The sequence below is a fragment of the Thamnophis sirtalis genome, unplaced genomic scaffold (genome assembly GCF_051295495.1).
Source record: "Thamnophis sirtalis isolate CommonGarterSnake01/CBP01778 unplaced genomic scaffold, rThaSir2_p1.2 scaffold_5, whole genome shotgun sequence".
In the NCBI taxonomy this organism is placed as follows: Eukaryota; Metazoa; Chordata; class Lepidosauria; order Squamata; family Natricidae; genus Thamnophis; species Thamnophis sirtalis.
The window spans coordinates 9227983-9247555 of NW_028261385.1; the positions used below are offsets into that span (position 1 = coordinate 9227983).

The 19573-nt window shown below is 45.6% G+C and overlaps 1 protein-coding gene across 1 annotated transcript in view; it reads right to left on the reverse strand.

Annotated features, from left to right (window-relative positions):
- Positions 1-342: 342 nt before the first annotated feature.
- Positions 343-19573, reverse strand: part of EPG5 (ectopic P-granules 5 autophagy tethering factor) — a 118048-nt gene continuing 98817 nt past the window's right edge. Inside the window, 7 exon segments of the mRNA XM_087715280.1 lie at positions 343-1190; positions 4103-4217; positions 10476-10691; positions 12695-12914; positions 14541-14783; positions 15702-15846; positions 18299-18505. Of these exon segments, the coding sequence (XP_087571406.1) occupies positions 1008-1190; positions 4103-4217; positions 10476-10691; positions 12695-12914; positions 14541-14783; positions 15702-15846; positions 18299-18505 (1329 nt within the window). The 3' untranslated portion in view covers positions 343-1007.

The following is a 19573-nucleotide window of genomic DNA, read 5'->3' on the forward strand; positions in this document are numbered from 1 at the left end:
CACAATCCTGATGCGGCCCTCAATGAAATTTGAGTTTGACACCCCTGCCGTAGCTTATTGGAAGTGAGAATAACGTTGGGTTTAATGCAAGTTCATTTTGTCAGATTGCAGGAAGAAACAAAAAAAGATTTCAAGGCGATGGCATATGTTAAAAGAGTCAGCATAAATTCTGCGAAATGGACTATTTCCCCCCCAAAAGGTTATCTGTTGCAAGAAATCTATATTGCTCTAAATTAAATTTATCCTAAGGGCAACCCACCGCCCCTATAATTAATCCGGATTGTACGTTCTCCGCACTCGTGCAAATATCGGGGCTTGCCGTATTTCACAGTAAGTGAGTCATTGGGAAAACGGGTGATTTATTCCAAGTAGAATCAATTGTGCAAACTTCACACCAGAGTCTCCTTTCTTCATATCCTTCCACAGATAATTCCAGCATTGTAGACAGGGCAAAAAAAAAAACAACCCACCCCACAGAAGAAGAATAATCAACACTCTGTTAATTATTTTTAACATCCCAACCAAGGCAAGCATTCACTTCAGGGGAGAGACAGAAAAACAAATGAGCAGGAAATCACAAGGACCATCCAGCGTTTTGAGATGGCAACAGGGGGGCCAAAAGTTCCCCATTCGAAAGAAGAAGATAACAACGAAGAAGATGGCACAAGAGCAAAGTTTGAAAAAGTGCAAACAAAAAGGCAGAAAAAGGTCGGAAATGGCCTTTAAACAAAACAAACTGCGGACCATTTCTTGACGCACCGAAAGTTGAACAGGCGCCAAGAAAGTGGCCCGTGGTTGGCCTTCTGGCAGGAAGCCAAGGACTTCCCAGTCGCTTTCAGAGTACGGCAATGGGAATTCAAACTTTCCCTTCCTTCCATCCTTCCTTTCGTCTCCGACGAGCAGCAAAACCTCCGGGAATGCCAATCCCTTGTGCAACATTATCTCCGACTGTAAACTGATCATCCATGATTAGAGCAAGAAGCAATCACTCTCCGGCTGGCTTCCTGTTATCGTATCGCGTCCAAGTAACGCACTTCCGCGTACAAAGTGTTGAGGAGGATAGCCAGAAGGTGAGTCCCGTCGTGAAGGCAATGGTGAGAGTCTTTGATGAACTGGGATGCTTGGAGGATCTGTTCTTGGTAGTCCCCGTATTGTTTGTTTGTTGCTAGAGAGTCCAGAGTGTTGAGCGCCTACAAGGACAGACATGAAATATATCAAGTGGATGGATGTCAGGCCTGTAGCCATCTTTTCTTTTGGGTCTTTGCCCTGCCACCCTTTCTATTACTCTATTATGTCTTTTTTATTGTGGGAAAATGGGAGGGGGGATTGTACGGAGATAGATGATATGTAGCCATAACAACATTCTTTCTAGAAAGCCAAGGTCATCCTTTGTCTTTGCACCTCTGCACCTGACCGGGTTCCACCACAAAACCGCGGTAGACAAAAGCGCGCTCGACGAAAGCGCGTACATGACGTCATCACAGCGCGACGAAAACATCGCGCTGTGATTGGTAAATTTAAAATTAAAGCGAAAACCTTACCCTAACCCCCCCAAACCTAACCCTAAACCTAACCCTAACCCTAACGCTAACCCTTAACCTAACGCTAAACCTAACCCTAACGCTTAACCTAACCCTAAACCTAACCCTAACCCTTAACCTAATCCTAACCCTAACCCTAACCCTTACCTTTATGTGAATCGGCTTGCTTTAATTTTATTTTAATTTCAATTTAATTTATTTTAAATTTTTTTCATCGCGCTGCTGATGACGTCAGGTACGCGCTTTCGTCGAGCGCGCTTTTGTCTACCGCGCTTTTGACGGGTCACGCCTGACCGGAACTGGATGGGTGGAAGATGCCAGCATGGCAGTGGGAGATTGGACCATGTGATGGACTTGTGGGTGGGGTGGGGGCAAGATCTTGAACTTTCAATTGGGTGGGGAAAACCGGGGAGCTGTCAGATTCAGGTTTCCCCAGCTGTGCCAACATGGCTCTCTTAATAAATTGGAACTTTGAGCAATACTTTGCCTTGGACTCTGATTTAATTTTGGATGCTATTTGGAACAATGGATTAACCAAGCAAAAGTTCCTATTGCTATGAGTTCTGCTTCAATACAGATTTCCAATTGGCAATCCGTCATTTCCAACTGACATCCCATCATTAGATGTCAATGGAGATTCTCAGTCATCCAAGGTTACGGTTGTCTCAAAGATGCTTTTTTTTCCAAGGGGCAACTGGACTTTCCGGTTTTTCCTTGAAGGCGTTTCGCTTCTCATCTAAGAAGCTTCTCCAGCTCTGACTGGATGCTTCTGACTTCATCCGATCTGATTCTTTGACTGCAAGGAATATAAATCCTTCCATTCCCTGCCATCCTGTCAGACCTGAAGAAGCTTCTTGAATGAGGAGCAAAACATCTTCAAAGGAAAAAACAAGGAAGTCCTTTGGCCTCTTGAAAAAGCAGCTTTGGGACAACTATGACTTGAATGACTGAGAATCTCTACAGAATCTTTTAGCTATACAATTTGGGATGAACACCCTTTGAAGGGTGTGGGAGTATGAATGGAATTCCAGAGGAAAAAAATTGCAGGCTATAGGGACCAGGAGTGCAGATAAACCTCCAAGTGCTTCAACGGCCCTCTAAAAGGATGCAAAACGACCAGCTGTCTGCAAGGAATGTAAATTCTTCCATTCTCCACCATCCAGTCAGAGCTGAAGAAGCTTCTTGGATGAGAAGCGAAACGTCTTCAAAAGAAAAACCAGAAAGTTCAGTTGCATCTTGAAAAAACACCTTTGGGGCAACCATGACCAGGATGATGGAGAATCTCTACAGAAATTTTTAGCTATACAATTTGGGATGAACCCCCTTGGAATGGTGTGGGAGTAGGAATGGATTTCCAGAGGAAAAAAATTGCAGACTACAGGAACCAGGAGTATCACTCAGGTGACCCCGAGAACGCAGACAAACCTCCAAGTGGCCTCAACGACCCTCTAAAAAGGTGCAAATGACCAGCTGTCTGCAAGGAGTATAAATCCTTCCATTCCCCACCATCCAGTCAGAGCTGAAGAAGCTTCTTGGATGAGAAGCGAAACGTCTTTAAAGAAGACACAAATAAATCTCCAAGTGGCCTCAACAACCCTCTAAAAGGATGAAAATGACCAGCTGTCTCCAAGGAGTATAAATCCTTCCATTCCCCACCATCCAGTCAGAGCTGAAGAAGCTTCTTGGATGAGAAGCGAAACGTCTTTAAAGAAGACACAAAGAAATCTCCAAGTGGCCTCAACGACCCTCTAAAAGGATGAAAATGACCAGCTGTCTCCAAGGAGTATAAATCCTTCCATTCCCCACCATCCAGTCAGAACTGAAGAAGCTTCTTGGATGAGAAGCGAAACGTCTTTAAAGAAGACACAAATAAATCTCCAAGTGGCCTCAACGACCCTCTAAAAGGATGAAAATGACCAGCTGTCTCCAAGGAGTATAAATCCTTCCATTCCCCACCATCCAGTCAGAGCTGAAGAAGCTTCTTGGATGAGAAGCGAAACGTCTTTAAAGAATACACAAATAAATCTCCAAGTGGCCTCAACAACCCTCTAAAAGGATGAAAATGACCAGCTGTCTGCAAGGAGTATAAATCCTTCCATTCCCCACCATCCAGTGAGAGCTGAATGGATGAAAAGCAAAACGCCTTCAAAGAAAAACCAGAAAGTCCAGTTGCCTCTTGAAAAAAGCACCTTTGGGACAACCATGACCTGGATGATGTAGGATCTACATAGACCTTTTTATACCTACCGCCCACTTTTGTATCTCTGTTAGTAGTAAAATTTTCTAACCGCCCACCAGTTCCACAGTAATAGTGATTTATAAAGTAGGGAAGTAACTTTACTTTATAAAATTTATAAAGCAGAGTTACAGCAAAACCCTACCACCACCATGAAAGCTGGAACGCCCACTAGTGGGCGGTAGGGACCAGGTTGACGACCACTGACATAGACACTCATCCGTATCACTTTCTTACATGCGTTGGCACAGAGTTTGTTACGAGTGTTTACAAGGGTTGAGACAAAGGGTCAGTCCAACCCAAGAGCACCAAGAACCCAACCGACCTGCTGAGCTTTGGAAGACAATTGCAATTCCAGTCCAGATCTCAACCGGATTTGATTCTCTACCGGAATTTGCACCAACAGGAAGGCGGACATGCTCCGGGCCAGGACACGGAATCTGCCAAGAAAAAAAACCAGAGAGGAGAGTTAAGAAAGGGTGTAGGGCAGTGGTTCCCAACCTTATTTTGGCCATGCCCTACCTAAGCATCTCTAAAATCCTGATGCCTCCCCCCCAGCCCCGTGACATATAATTCTTATTTTACTCAAAAAGTGAACTCTACTCACATGGAGGAAGCCTGAAAGGCCATGAACGTAATACAATAGCAGAGTTGGAAGGGACCTTGGAGGTCTTCTAGTCCAACCCTCTGCCTAGACAGGATACCCTATACCGTTTCAGACAAATGGCTATCCAGCATCTTCTTAAAGACTTCCAGTGTTGGGGCATTCACAACTTCTGGAGGCAAGTTGTTCCACTGATTAATTGTTCTAACTCTCAGGAAATTTCTCCTCAGTTCTAAGTTGCTTCTCTCCTTGATTAGTTTCCACCCATTGCTTTTTGTTCTGCCCTCAGGTGCCTTGGAGAATAGTTTGACTCTCTCTTCTTTGTGGCAGCCCCTGAGATATTGGAAGACTGCTATCATGTCTCCCCTAGTCCTTCTTTCTATTAAACTAGACATACCCAGTTCTACAACCGTTCTTCATATGTTTTAGTCTCCAATCCCCTAATCATCTTTGCTGCTCTTCTCTGCACTCTTTCTAGAGTCTCCAAATCTTTTCTACATCGTGGCAACCAAAACTGAATGCAGTATTTCAAGTGTGGCCTTATCAAGGCATTATAAAGTTGTATTAACACTTCATGTGATCTTGATTCTATCCCTCTGTTTATGCAGCCTAGAACTGTGTTGGCTTTTTTGGCAGCTGCTGCACACGGCTGGCTCATATTTAAATGGTTGTCCACTAGGACTCCAAGATCCCTCTCACAGTTACTACTATTGAGGAAGGTACCACCTATACTGTACCTGTGCATTTTGTTTTTCTTGCCTAAATGTATAACCTTACTCTTTTCACCATTGAATTTCATTTTATTAGATAGTGCCCAATGTTCAAGTTTGTCAAGATCCTTCTGTATCTTAAGCCTGTCTTCTGGAGTGTTGGCTATTCCTGCCAACTTGGTGTCATCTGCAAGTTTGATGAGTTCCCCATTTATTCCCTCATCCAAATCATTGATGAATATGTTGAAGAATAGTGGGCCTAAAACAGAGCCTTGGGGGACTCCACTGCATACTTCCCTCCATATAGATGCAGTTCCATTGAGGACTACACGTTGAGTGCGGTTGGTCAGCCAGTTACGAATCCATCTGGTGGTGATGCTATCTAACCCACATTTTTCTACTTTATCTAGTGGTAGGTTATGGTCTACTTTGTCACATGCTTTGCTGAAGCCCAAGTAAATTACAGCTCTACACTTGATTGCGGGAGAAGGGGCAGGTGGTGGATTTTTTTTTAATAATAGCAATAGCAGATTTTTATATACCGCTTCATAGGGCTTTCAGCCCTCTCTAAGCGGGTTACAGAGTCAGCATATTGCCCCCAACAACAATCCGGGTCCTCATTTTACCCACCTCGGAAGGATGGAAGGCTGAGTCAACCCTGAGCCGGTGAGATTTGAACTGCTGAACTGCTGATCTAGCAGTCAGCCTGCAGTGCTGCATTTAACCACTGCGCCACCTTGGCTCTTGGATTTTAAACAGGAGCAGATAGAACATGATTTTAGCAACAAGGCATTCTCCTAATGCTTTTTTTAGTCAAACAGAGAAGGCAGAGACCAAGTCACCAGGTTTAACTGAGCCCGTGTCCCATGCCTCTGCGGGCAAGGACAAAATCAGTCATTGTGAGCGGTTTGTGTCACAAGAAAAACCACAGCTATTTTTATCCCGAGCAAACTCAGACTATTTTCATGCAAGATAAGTTCTCAGATCATAAGGCTAGATAGGCAATGTAAGACTCCCACCTTGTAAGCCAAAACACCACAGGGTACAGATGAGCCCTGAAACACTCAGGTGACATTGTTAAAATATTCATGACTGGGAGAGACATGGGAACAAGGTCTGCCAATGAGTAGGCATGGTGACAAGTCAGCCAATGAGGCTTATTTGGAAACAGAAACTTAAGACAGACGTCTGAGCGTGGCTTAGCTGTATTAAAGTCTGAGCTCTAAAGCTGAACTACCGTATTTTTTGGAGAATAAGACGAACCAAGATTTTGAAGAGGCAAATTTTTTAAAAAAGTTTTTGCACTCTGCAAACCTCCCCAAAACAGCCTCTTTTTCGCAAAAAGGGCCCATTTTTTGTTAAAAAAAAGAGGGCATGCTTAGCCTTTAGGAGGCTTATAGAGTGCTCCTGGGGGCTTGGGGGAGCAAAAATGAGCTTAAAACGGCCCGTTTTTCGCTCCTTTCTGCCCTCCCCAGTCCCCAGAAACACTCTGGAAGCCCCCTAAAGGCTATGCACAGCCATTTTGGTGAAGGGGCGGGGTTTCAGGAGGCAAAAATGATGTATTCAGTGTATAAGACACACCCAGATTTTCAGCCTTTTTTTGAGGGGAAAAAAGTGCGTCTTATACTCCGAAAAATACGGTAAGACGTTTGGGCGTGGCTTAGCTGTATTAAGGTCTGAGCTCTAAAGCTGAATTAGTTTGAAACTGCTTGTAACTCTCTACCACATTGAAAGAATCTACTATTGGTATTGTACATTTATTCATCTGTTACTATGTATATAAAGAAGTTAATGAATCCAGCTGAATCAGTTATCTGTGTCTGCTTTCTGGATTTGACTCTGACCGACATGAAGTCTCAGAGGCGGCCCAAAGGTGCTTTTTCAAGAGGCAACCGGACTTCCTTGTTTTTTAACTTGAAGATGTTTTGCTTCTCCTCCAAGAAGCTTCTTTAGTTCCAGGGAATGGAAGGATTTATTCTCCTTGCAGACAGCTGGTCATTTGCATCCTTTTAGAGAGTCCTTGAGGCCACTTGGAAGTTTATCTGTGTCCCCAGGGTCGCCTGAGTGGTGCAAATGGGTGTGGAGCCTTCTTGGAACTGCTGAAAGGACTGTGTTGTAGGCTGGAGATAGGTGATGTCGTATCCCTCCCCCACTGTGCGAGAGAGGGCTGTTCAGTTTTGACATAGAGGGCGTCAACTCTGAAGCAAGTTTGTCTGAGGTCATTTTGGGGCTTCAGGATTGCCACAATAGAGAAGAGGGGAGAGGGGAATAGAGATATCTGAAGTTTTGTAGCCAAAACAGCAAAAGGTTCCTGTGGGAACCAAGGACATTCCAACAAGCGTCTGGAGAGAGGAGGAGAGAAGTTGTCTAGCAACCAGACAGCAACCTTGATCAGAAAATGTGACTGACTGGATTATATCCCTTTTAGGATCTTTGGCCTGCCACACTCTCTTATTTCATTATGTTGTTTCATTAGTGTAGTAGTTGGGAGGGGGGAATAGAAAGGAGTAGAATTGTGGAATGTATTGTTGTCATTCTTTTCTAGAAGCCCAAGGTTATCTTTTGTCTCTGCACCTGACGGGAACCAGCTGGGTGGAGATGCCAGCGTGGAAGAAGAAGATTAGACCATGTGATGGATTTGTGGGTGTGGGGACAAGATCATGAACTTTCAACTGCGTGGGAATCCTAGGTAACTTCCAGAATTGGGATTCCACCGATGTGCTAAGATGTCTGATTTATTAAATTGGAACTTTAAGGATCGTTTTGCCTTGGACTCTGATTTAATTCTGCATGATACTTGGAACGCTGACACTGGGTGGGAAAAGGGGAAACCTTCACTTTTTAATTAGGTGAAAACCGCAGGAACTTTTAGAGTTGGTTTTCACCAGCCGTGCCAATATGTTAAGTCCAATAAAATTGTTCTTTGTGGAACTAGCCAAAAATAAAGAGAGAAATAGTGGGAAGCAAAAAAGAGAAATCCTGGGGAGGGTTATCCAAACAATCTATCGAAAAGTGAGAGAAAAGATTCAGAAGAAAATATATAATACATATAAAAAGGAAAAAAAAGAATCCAGGAATAGGGGATTAGTAGAATAAAATGAAATATGTCAATCCCGGTAAGGATATGTAGCCATTTAAGATGTGAGTGAATTATACGGAAACTAATTAAGCAAAATGTTTATTATATAAAAATTGAATTTGAAAGAAATATGTTACTTATAGAAAATAAATGGAAATCAAATGATACATTTGGTTTCTTTCTGAAGGGATAATGACATTGTTTATGTGTAAAAAAAATAATTAAGTCTAAGATGGAAAACATGGGAAGAAAATAATACGGCTAAAACTGGAAATGGAAATATAATGTAAAATGAATTATGTATATGTGAGAACGTTTGTTTACAAAAGAATTTTAAATATGTAACAAAAAATAAAAAACTTTTGTTTGCAAAAAATGGTTCTTTGAGGAATCTAACTGCCCCGGACTTCTGTTTGCTATGGATGTATTACTTGGAACCCTGACTGATGCCCCCTTTGACCTCTCTGGTCCTCTCTGTCCAGAATACAAATCCTCCCATTTCCATGAACAACCCTCTTCTCAACAGTGGGGGAGGGATACAACATCATCTACCTCCACTCTACAACACAGTCCTTTCAGCAATTCCAAGAAGGCTCCACCACACACCCATTTGCACCACTCAGGTGACCCTGAGGACACAGATAGAAACTTCCAAGTGGCCTCAATGACTCTCTAAAAGGATGCAAATGACCAGCTGTCTGCAAGGAAGACAAATCCTTCCATTCCCCACCATCCACTCAAAGCTGAAGAAGCTTCTTGGATGAGAAGCGAAACGTCTTCAAAAGAAAAAGAAGAAAGTCCAGTTGCCTCTTGAAAAAAGCACTTTGGGGACTTCGATCCTACAGGTATTCCTTGAGTTATGACCCGAATGATGCCTGCAATACTATGACCCCTTTTGTGCTGATTGTTAAGTGACTTGCTGCCACCATTAATACAATACAATACAATAGCAGAGTTGGAAGGGACCTTGGAGGTCTTCTAGTCCAACCCCCTGCCCTCAGGTGCCTTGGAGAATAGTTTGACTCCCTCTTCTTTGTGGCATCCCCTGAAATATTGGAACTTTGCTATCATGTCTCCCCTAGTCCTTCTTTTCATTAAACTAGACACACACAGTTCCTGCAACCCTTCTTCATAAGTTTTAGCCTCCAGTCCCCTAATCATCTTTGTTGCTCTTCTCTGCACTCTTCCCAAAGTCAATGAATCAATGAAATCAATACAATACAATAACAGAGTTGGAAGGGACCTTGGAGGTCTTCTAGTCCAACCCTCTGCCTAGACAGGAAACCCTATACCGTTTCAGACAAATGGCTATCCAACATCTTCTTAAAGACTTCCAGTGTTGGGGCATTCACAACTTCTGGAGGCAAGTTGTTCCACTGATTAATTGTTCTAACTGTCAGGAAATTTCTCCTCAGTTCTAAGTTGCTTCTCTCCTTGATTAACTTCCCAGGGCCCACACCCATTGCTTCTTGTTCTACCCTCAGTTGCCTTGGAGAATAGCTTGACTGCCTCTTCTTTGTAGCAACCCCTGAGATATTGGAACACTCTTATCATGTCTCCCCTAGTCCTTCTTTTCATTAAACTAGACATACCCAGTTCCTCCAACCATTCTTCATATGTTTTAGTCTCCAGTCCCCTAATCCTCTTTGTTGCTCTTCTCTGCATTCTTTCCAAAGTCAATGAATCAATGAAATCAATACAATACAATACAATAGCAGAGTTGGAAGGGATCTTGGAGGTCTTCTAGTCCAACTCTCTGCCTAGACAGGAAACTCTATACCATTCCAGACAAATGGCTATCCAACATCTTCTTAAAGACTTCCAGTGTTGGGACATTCACAACTTCTGGAGGGAAGCTGTTCCACTGATTAATTGTTCTAACTGCCAGGAAATTTCTCCTCAGTTCTAAGTTGCTTCTCTCCTTGATTAGTTTCCACCCATTGCTTCTTGTTCTGCCTTCAGGTGCCTTGGAGAATAGTTTGACTCCCTCTTCTTTGGGGCAACCCCTGAGATATTGGAACTCTGCTATCATTAGGAGAAAGCTGCAGTCGTTAAGCAGACCGATGCTGCGAAGCATCGTAAAAATGGGGGTTTGGGTGACCATCCTGATTTCATGACCTGGATGAGAAACGAAACGTCTTCAAAAGAAAAACCCAAGAAAGTCCAGCTGCCTCTTGAAAAAGCACCTTTGGGGACAACCAGGATCCAGATGACCGAGAACCTCCTTAGAGAGTCTCAGAGGCCGTTTCACACAACCGGGAACGGGGGGGGAGGGGGGAGGACCTTTTGTTCTCCGTGGTCTTACCTGTTTGATAAAGGAGACCTCCTGCCCAGCCCAATAGCGCCCAGGAGTCCAGAGGTGAGCCTCTCTTCTGCCAGCAGACTCTGCCGGCCCTGCAGTGTGGTCAAGGCCCGGATGACCGATTCCATCAAGATGGGATCTTCCTGTTTGGTTTGCAGGAGGCAGAGCTGCAGAAGTTTGTGCCACCAAAGGAACAGCTTGGCTTCATCCTTGGCAGAGCTGGGCAGGGAAGAAACCCAAGAAAAGACACCGTCTAGTTAGAAACCCCACCAGCTCTCCGGCATCCGCTGCCCGGCCTGTGGAACGCCGCTTGCAAGAAGCCAATTGCAAAACTCAGGGAATGGGTTGGCTAGAAACTTACCGTATTTTTCAGACTATAATATGCACTGGTGTATAAGACGCACCAAGATTTCGAAGGGGCAAGTAAGAAAAAAAAAGTTTTTGTCATGCCCGGCCTGTTTTGCGGAAAACAGGCCATTTTTTGCACAAAAAAAAGGGGGCATTTTTGCCTTCTCCCAGCCCTGCTGAAGCCAGTAGAGTGCTCCTGGGGGGCCGGGGAGGGCAAAAATGTCTCTGTTTTTGTGAAAAAGGGCCCGGTTTTTGCAAAAATGGGATGCAAGGACCAGGCTTTAGGAGGCCAAAAATGGCTGTATTCGGTCTATAAGACACACCAACATTTCCATGCTCTTTTAGGGGGGAGGTGCGTCTTATACTTCAAAAAATACGGTAAGTATTTTGCCCCTTTCCTTTTGGAAGTTGGAAGGGACAAGTCTAGTGGTTAAAGGCATCAGTCTGTGAACCAGTTCTAGCCCTGTCTTAGGCACGAAAGTCAGCTGAATGACTTTCAGCCAATCACTGAGAGAATTGGAGTCCTGGTCCTGCCTTAGGCATGGAAGCCAGCTGGGTGATTTTAGGTCAAGCACCAGGAGACTGTGAGTTCTAGTCTTTCCTTAGGCATGGAAGCCAGCTGGGTGACTTTGGGCCAGCCCCTCTCTCTCCGCCCAACCCACCTTACAGGGTTGTTGTTATAGGGAAAGTAGGATGGGGAGGGACTATTAACTGTGTTTGCCACCTTGGTTTTTGTTAGTAAAATAATAAAGGTGGGAGAGAGAGAGAGTGGGAGAGAGAGAGAGAGGGAGAGACAGAGAATGAGAGGGAGATAGAGAGGAGACAGCTACAGAGGCATAGGGAGAGACAGAGAGGGGGGGAGGGAGGGAGAGTGGGAGAATGAGAGGGAGAGAATGAGAGAGAGAGAGAGAGAGAGAAGGATATTTTGTTAGCATTTAGAACAGGGGTGTCAAACTCAATTTCATTGAGGGCCGTGTTTGAACTTAGTGAGGGGATGGGCATGGCCAGCTCGACATCACTCATGTCGGAGGCACCTATGGCATTGTTGTGGCCCACCAGCTGCCAGCAGAGCTGGTGGAAGACTCAGGCAGTGAGGAGGTTGGGGAGGAACATGGGCCAGTCCTGGAGTCTGGGGAAGGCTCTGATGAGGGCTCTGTGTCAGAGGCAGAGAGGGGGCCAGAGCCGTCTAACAGTTATCAGCTGCCTTCAGAGTCAGAGATCAGTGGGGCAGAAGAACAGCTGGAGCCTGTTCCCAGTGTGCGCATGCACCGAGCTGCCAGGAAAAGAGAACAGTTAAGGAACAAGGGCCGACTTAGGAGTAAAGCCACAGGTGGACAGTGAATGGCCCCTCCCATAGGGAATAAAGAGGAGCGAAAGGGGAGAGGAGTTTGCAGGAGACAATTAGTTCAATTCATTAGGGTGAAGATCTGTTCCTGACTTCTTGCCAAGTATTGTCTGCTACAGAGTGGCGTTTGGAAGATATCGGCCTGGCAGCTCTCCAAGCCTGACAAAGGTCTGTAGTTGTGAAATCTCATGAAAGACTGTTGGCCGGGATTTTGCTAGAGAGGAATTCACTTTAAACTAAATAAAAGCGGTTTTATCGGGATGAGGAGTCGGCTTTGTGCTTTTGGGAAGTCAGAACATGTGGCCCGAGCACTCTGCGGACAAAACGGGCTCCAGAGCTGCGTTTTTGCTGGCAGAAGCACCGCGGGCTGGTCTTTCGCTGGTCCCAGGGTGGCCCCACGGGCCAGATCTAAGCACCCCATTGGTCGGATTCCGACCCCGGGCCTTGAGTTTGACACCCCTGATTTAGAAAATCCAGTAGACAAGAACCCTGCCAGTTACGTGGAGGTTTAAATCCTATAGGGACGTACCTGGGATACACCTGTTCCAACCACTTGCTTAGAGTTAAGAGCACTCTCATTTCATTGCTTAGTGTTCGCTCAGCATTCAGCTGCTGCAGGGTGTAAACATACAGGGTTAGGTAGCCTCCCAACGAAAGGGACTCTTGCAGGAAGTCTTCGGCTGCGAGTTCTGGAACCTGCAAGGCGGCCACGATTGGTCCCCAGCCCAAATCTTGGTTGAGAGGAGGGTCTTCATCCCCCCAAAAAGAGGGGGGAGATGGTGTGGAGGAAGAGAAGAGGAGGGGGAAAAAAGAAAAGAAAAGCTGTTAGGCTAACTCATCTAGGCAATGATGAACAGCATAGCAATCAACCCATCCATCCATCAGAATGGAGTTAGAAGGGACCTTGGAGGTCTTCTAGTCCAGCCCCCCACTCAAGCAGGAGACCCTGTACCAGGGGTCGCCAACCTTGCAGACCTCAGCAACCAGTAAATTCATAATTTGAAATCCCGCGGACCACTAATATGATCTGCCTAATGACCGGCTAGGTGGGCGTGGCCAGGTGGTCATGTTACTGGGTGGGCATGGCCAACTCAATATCACCCACGTCAAGGGGCACCTCGCCAGCCTCTACTCACCCCTCCCCTCCCAGCTACTCCTTAGGGCCCCAACAGGAAGCAGTTGTTGGAGCTAAGCAGCCACCATGAGTTGGCAAAACAGCTGGCTCTGTTCAAATTGGATCTGACTGAGTAGGAGGCTCAGCAGAAGCACCTCACTGAGGACTACGAGCATAGGCTTTCCAAACAGATGGAAGATCTGCGGGAGTGCAAGGCCAGGTACCGGTGCCTGGAGGCTCAGTGGGCGGAGATGATCAGCCAGTTCTAAGCCATGATGCAGTCCCACTGGAACGAGACCCTTTGGCTCTTCACCACTTCCCTCCAGCCTTCACCCAAAGCCCCACACCAGGAGGCTGAAGCAGACCCCAAGACACAATTTCTGCCCCCCTCCGACCTGCACAAAAAGACCCTGAAGGGGAAGACTTTCTGCAGCAACACAAACGTTTATTGCACTTATCCATCCCAGGGGGCGTAGTTTGATGACTGATTTAGTGCAATATAAAAAAATGCAAATATGCTCCTCCCCTCCATCCTTCTCTCTTCCTCCTCTCCTCTTCCTCATTCCTTCTTCCTCCTCCTCTTCTCCCTCCTCCCTCTCTCCTTCTCTCTTCCTCATCCCCTCTTCCTCCTCCTCTCTCTCCTCCTCTCCTCCTCTTTTACCTCCTCCTTCTCTCCTCCTCCTCTTCCTCACCCTTCTTCCTCCTCCTCTCCTCTTTTTCTTCCTCCTCCTCTCCCTCCTCCCCTCCTCCTCCTCTTTTACCTTTCTCCCCTCTCTCCTCCTCTCCTCTTCCTCATCCCCTCTTCCTCCTCTTCTCCCTCCTCCTCCTCTCTCTCCTTCTCTCCTCCTCCTCTTTTACCTCCTCCTCCCCTCTCTCCTCTCCTCTTCCTCCTCCCCTCTTCCTCCTCCTCTTCTCCCTCCTCTCTCTCCTCCTCTTCTCCTCTTCCTCATCCCCTCTCCTCCTCCTCTCCTCTTTTTCTTCCTCCACCTCTCCCTCCTCTCCTTCATCCCCTCCTCCTTTTCTTCCTCCTGCTCTTCTCCCTCCTATTAAATTAAAAAAAAACAAAAGTAAAAAATAAAAAAAATGCAAATAATTAGCATTTCCAGCGTCTCCCTGGGGGCAATTACACTTTGACAAGTGTATCAGAACTGATTGTGAGCTTTCAGGATGATGATTAATATCAGGAAAAATAAGACTGGTTCCATAGAGAGAGAGAGAAAGACCCAGCATGCAATCTGCGGGGAACGAAGCCGCGTCTCACCTTCGTTAAAGTAGGCGGTGACACAGGCCTCCATCGTCATGGCCATGTGTCTTATGGAGGCCAAACTCTGACAAGAGGCTCTTAAGAGGGGCATCACCCCTAAGCCACGCATTGTGCCATCAATCCAGCGGCAGAGGCAAACCAGGAGGGATTCTGCCGAGGCGGCACTGGCGTTGTTGATCACCATCAGGGCTTCGGCAAAGAGGCTGGTTAAGGACGCAATGCGAACCTGGACATCGGCGTCTGCAAAGCAAAGTTGAAAAACAGGTGAGAACTTATGGAACTTCATATACATACACACACACACACACACACACCGTATTTTTCGGACTATAAGATGCATCTTTTTGTGGGGAGGAGCCAACGTCGCGACGATACGGACGTGTGGTCTCGATGCACGCGGAGGGCAAAACCTTTTTTCACACACACACGCACACACCTTTTACATATATAAGTATTCAATAGATAGTGTATTGTCTGGGTCGTTTTACATAAATAGTGATTATTATTATTATATAGAAATTGCAGCTTCCTGCAATAACACCAGCGGAACAGCAAAAAAACTGTGCTACTCAGAACATCGTATATTTTAAGAAGGTACTTGGTCGATACCTAGGACGCTGGCAGCAAACCCTACCAACCATTAGCGCCAATCAATGGTTTTTGTGAGGCATTTTTGAATGTTCAGTTGGCTGAGTTTCATGTCTAATGAATAAAGTATATAATAATATCCTTTACTAGTATATAATAATATTCTTCTAACTTCTCATTTTTATTTTTATTATCTAACCATTGGTAAAACAGATCCCAAGTTAAAAAAAATATATTCTTTATCCTTCATCTTTAATGTTAACCTATCCATTTCTGCATAATCTAATATTTTTTAAATTATATTTTCATCTGAAGGAGTTTCCTCGTTTTTCCAATGTTGTGCAAATTCCTTTGGAATTGTTGGGAAATACCAGTCTGGATAGATTCTTAGTCATTCAGGTCATGGTTGTTGTTTTTTCTTTGAAGATATTTCGCTTCTCATCCAAGAAGCTTCTTCAGCTCTGACTGGCCAGTGGGGAATGGAAGGATTTTTTAAGCCTTGCAGACAGCTGGTCATTACGCCCAACTCTCCTCACCACTCAACTCAGGCGCAGTTTTCTCAGGACCCACCTGGGGGATTAAAGATGGCAATATCATCCAGCAGTTTTGAAAATTCCTGCTCCAGGGCTGCTGGAGAAATCGTCCCATTTTGTTCCAGAAGACCAAGGAAGTGGACAACCTGCCGAATGAAAGCTTGGCACTTGAGGCTGGCATCCTAAAGAGAGGAGAAAGACAATGAAGGGCATTCCCTCCCTCTGTCCTCACTCCTCCAACGGAATCTGGAGGGGAGGCAGGAAAGAAAGAAAGAAAGATTTTGCTGGAGGGAGGGAAGGAGAGAGAGAGAGAGAAAGAGAGAAAGGAAGGGGGAGGGGGGAAGGAGGAAGGAAGGAAGGAAGGAAGGAAGGAAGGAAGGAAGGAAGGAAGGAAGGAAGGAAGGAAGAGACAAACAGGGGGAGGGAAGGGAAAATAAGAAAGAAGGGTGAAAGAATCACAGAAATAAAGAAAAGAGAGAGACAAAAGAAAGGATGAAGGACAGAATGAATGAATGAATGAATGAATGAATGAATGAAGGAAGAAAGAAAGAAAGAAAGAAAGAAAGAAAGAAAGAAAGAAAGAAAGAAAGAAAGAAAGAAAGAAAGAAAGAAAGAAAGAAAGAAAGAAAGAAAGAAAGAAAGAAAGAAAGAAAGAAAGAAAGAAAGAAAGAAAGGGACAAACAGGGGAAGGGAAGGGAAACGAAGAAAGAAGGGTGAAAGAATCACAGAAATAAAGAAAAGAGAGAGAGACAAAAGAAAGGATGAAGGATGGAAGGAAGGAAGGAAGGAAGGAAGGAAGCAGAGAGAGGGAGAGAAAAAGTAAGAGATAAATTGAGGGAGGGAGGGAGAGAGAAAGAAAGAGAGAGGGAAGGAAGGAAGTGGGGGAGGGAAGAAAGAAAGAGAAAGAAAGAAAAAAGAAAGTAAGAGAGAAATAAAAGAAAGAATGAAGGACAGAAGGAAGGAAGGCAGGAAGGGAGAGAGAGAGAGGGAGAGGGAAAGTAAAAGAGAAATTGAGGGAGGGATCAAGAGAGAGAGAAAAGAGAGGGAAGGAAGGAAGGGGGAGGAAAGAAAGAGAAAAAAATGTAAGAGAGAGATAAAAGAAAGAAAAGATGAAGGACCGAAGGAAGGAAGGAAGGAAGGCAGAGAGAGGGAGAGACAAAGTAAGAGAGAAATTGAAGGAGGGAGGGAGGGAGGGAGAGAGAAAGAAAGAGAGAGGGAAGGAAGGAAGTGGGGGAGGGAAGAAAGAAAGAAAAAAGAAAGAGCGAGAGAAAAGAAAGAATGAAGGACAGAAGGAAGGAAGGCAGGAAGGGAGAGAGAGAGGGAGAGGGAAAGTAAGAGAGAGAAATTGAGGGAGGGATCGAGAGAGAGAGAGAAAAGAGAGGGAAGGAAGGAAGGGGGAGGAAAGAAAGAGAAAAAAATGTAAGAGAGAGATAAAAGAAAGAAAAGATGAAGGACAGAAGGAAGTAAGGAAGGAAGGCAGAGAGAGGGAGAGACAAAGAGAGAAATTGAGGGAGGGAGGGAGGGAGGGAGAGAGAAAGAAAGAGAGAGGGAAGGAAGGAAGGAAGTGGGGGAGGGAAGAAAGAAAGAAAAAAGAAAGAGCGAGAGAAAAGAAAGAATGAAGGACAGAAGGAAGGAAGGCAGGAAGGGAGAGAGAGAGAGGGAGAGGGAAAGTAAGAGAGAGAAATTGAGGGAGGGATCGAGAGAGAGAGAGAAAAGAGAGGGAAGGAAGGAAGGGGGAGGAAAGAAAGAGAAAAAAATGTAAGAGAGAGATAAAAGAAAGAAAAGATGAAGGACAGAAGGAAGGAAGGAAGGAAGGCAGAGAGAGGGAGAGACAAAGAGAGAAATTGAGGGAGGGAGGGAGGGAGGGAGAGAGAAAGAAAGAGAGAGGGAAGGAAGGAAGTGGGGGAGGGAAGAAAGAAAGAAAAAAGAAAGAGCAAGAGAAAAGAAAGAATGAAGGACAGAAGGAAGGAAGGCAGGAAGGGAGAGAGAGAGAGGGGAGAGGGAAAGTAAGAGAGAGAAATTGAGGGAGGGATCGAGAGAGAGAGAGAAAAGAGAGGGGAAGGAAGGAAGGGGGAGGAAAGAAAGAGAAAAATGTAAGAGAGAGATAAAAGAAAGAAAAGATGAAGGACAGAAGGAAGGAAGGAAGGAAGGAAGGCAGAGAGAGGGAGAGACAAAGTAAGAGAGAAATTGAGGGAGGGAGGGAGGGAGAGAGAAAGAAAGAGAGAGGGAAGGAAGGAAGTGGGGGAGGGAAGAAAGAAAGAAAGGAAAAAGAAAGTAAGAGCGAGAGAAAAGAAAGAATGAAGGACAGAAGGAAGGAGGCAGGAAGGGAGAGAGAGAGGGAGAGGGAAAGTAAGAGAGAGAAATTGAGGGAGGGATCGAGAGAGAGAGAGAAAAGAGAGGGAAGGAAGGAAGGGGGGAGGAAAGAAAGAGAAAGAAAAAAGAGAGAGAGATAAAAGAAAGAATGAAGGACAGAAGGAAAGAAGGACAGAAGGAAAGAAGGAAGGAAGGAAGGAAGGAAGGAAGGAAGAAGGAAGGAAGGAAGGAAGGAAGGAAGGAAGGAAGGAAGGAAGGAAGGAAGGAAAGAAAGAAAGAAAGAAAGAAAGAAAAGAAAAGAAAAGAAAGAAACCTGCTTACAAGGTGCCCGATGTCCAAAGAGGTGCTGAAGCCGGCAGACACTTTCAAGAGTTTCACCACCAGTTCAGTGGCCGGTTCCTTGGCCAGAAGCACGGAGGGAGGATAGTGGCTATTGAAGTAACCCAGGATGCTCCGGTAGGAGATAATGTTGATGTGCTGCCAGGGAAGGGAGCTGGTCTGGCCCAGGAGGTTGAGCAGCGGAGATTGCTGGAGGAGAAGAGAAACGGGCGTTTCATGCATGGCCTTTTCTCCCCACCCTGCAGGCAGCACCGTCCTTCTTTAACAACCGCAATTGAATTTCAATCAGAAATTTCAACCAGTGGTTAGAATGCAGTATTGCAGGCTAACTCTGCCCACAGCCTGGAGTTCGGTCCTGACAGTGCTCAACGTTGACTTCCATCCTTCCTAGGTCAGTAAAATAAGGACCCAGATAGTTGGGGACATAATGCTGATATTGTAGAGCACCCACTGAGTGCTGTTAAGCACCGTGGGGCAATATATAGGTCTGTCCTAGTGCTAATGTCCATTCCGATTTTACAACTTCAATCCGTCAATCAGAATAGAGCTGGAAGGGACCTTGGAGGTCTTCTAGTCCAACCTGCTGCTCAAGCAGGAGACCATTTCAAACAAGTGATTGTCCACAGTCTCTTTTGAAAAGCCTTCGGTGACAATGAATTTTGATCATGGAGATGGTGCAACAGTCATAAGAGTGAAAAACATTTGTAAGTCACTTTTTTTTTCAGTGCTGTGGTAACTTCAAACCACCACTAACTGAACTGTTATAAGTTATAACCTGTATAACTTAAGGCCGTGATGGCGAACCTATGGCACGCATGCCACAGGTGGCATGCGGAGGCATTTGTCCGGGCACATGAAGCATTGCCCTGTCTTCAGCCTTCTTTTGAGGCCATTTTTCACCCTCGGGGGGCTTCAGGAGCTTTCCTGAAGCTTCCGGAGTACGAAAAACCGGCCTTACGGGCAAACCGGAAGTTGGGGGACGTACTTCCGGTTTGCTCATAGGGCCGGTTTTAGCCCTCCAGAGACTTCAGGGAAGCTCCTGAAGCCTCCGGAGAGCCTCCAGGGGGATGGGGGAGGCTGTTTTCGCCCTCCCCAGGCTCCTATAAAGCCTCTGGAGCCTGGGGAGAGCGAAAAAAGCACACCAAAAATGGGGGGAAGTGCTGGTCGTGGGCGCATGTGCGCTGGGGTCGTGTGCATAGCATTATGGGTGTGGCACACCCACGCATGACTCCCGTGCGCTCCCCCCGCTTTTGGTAC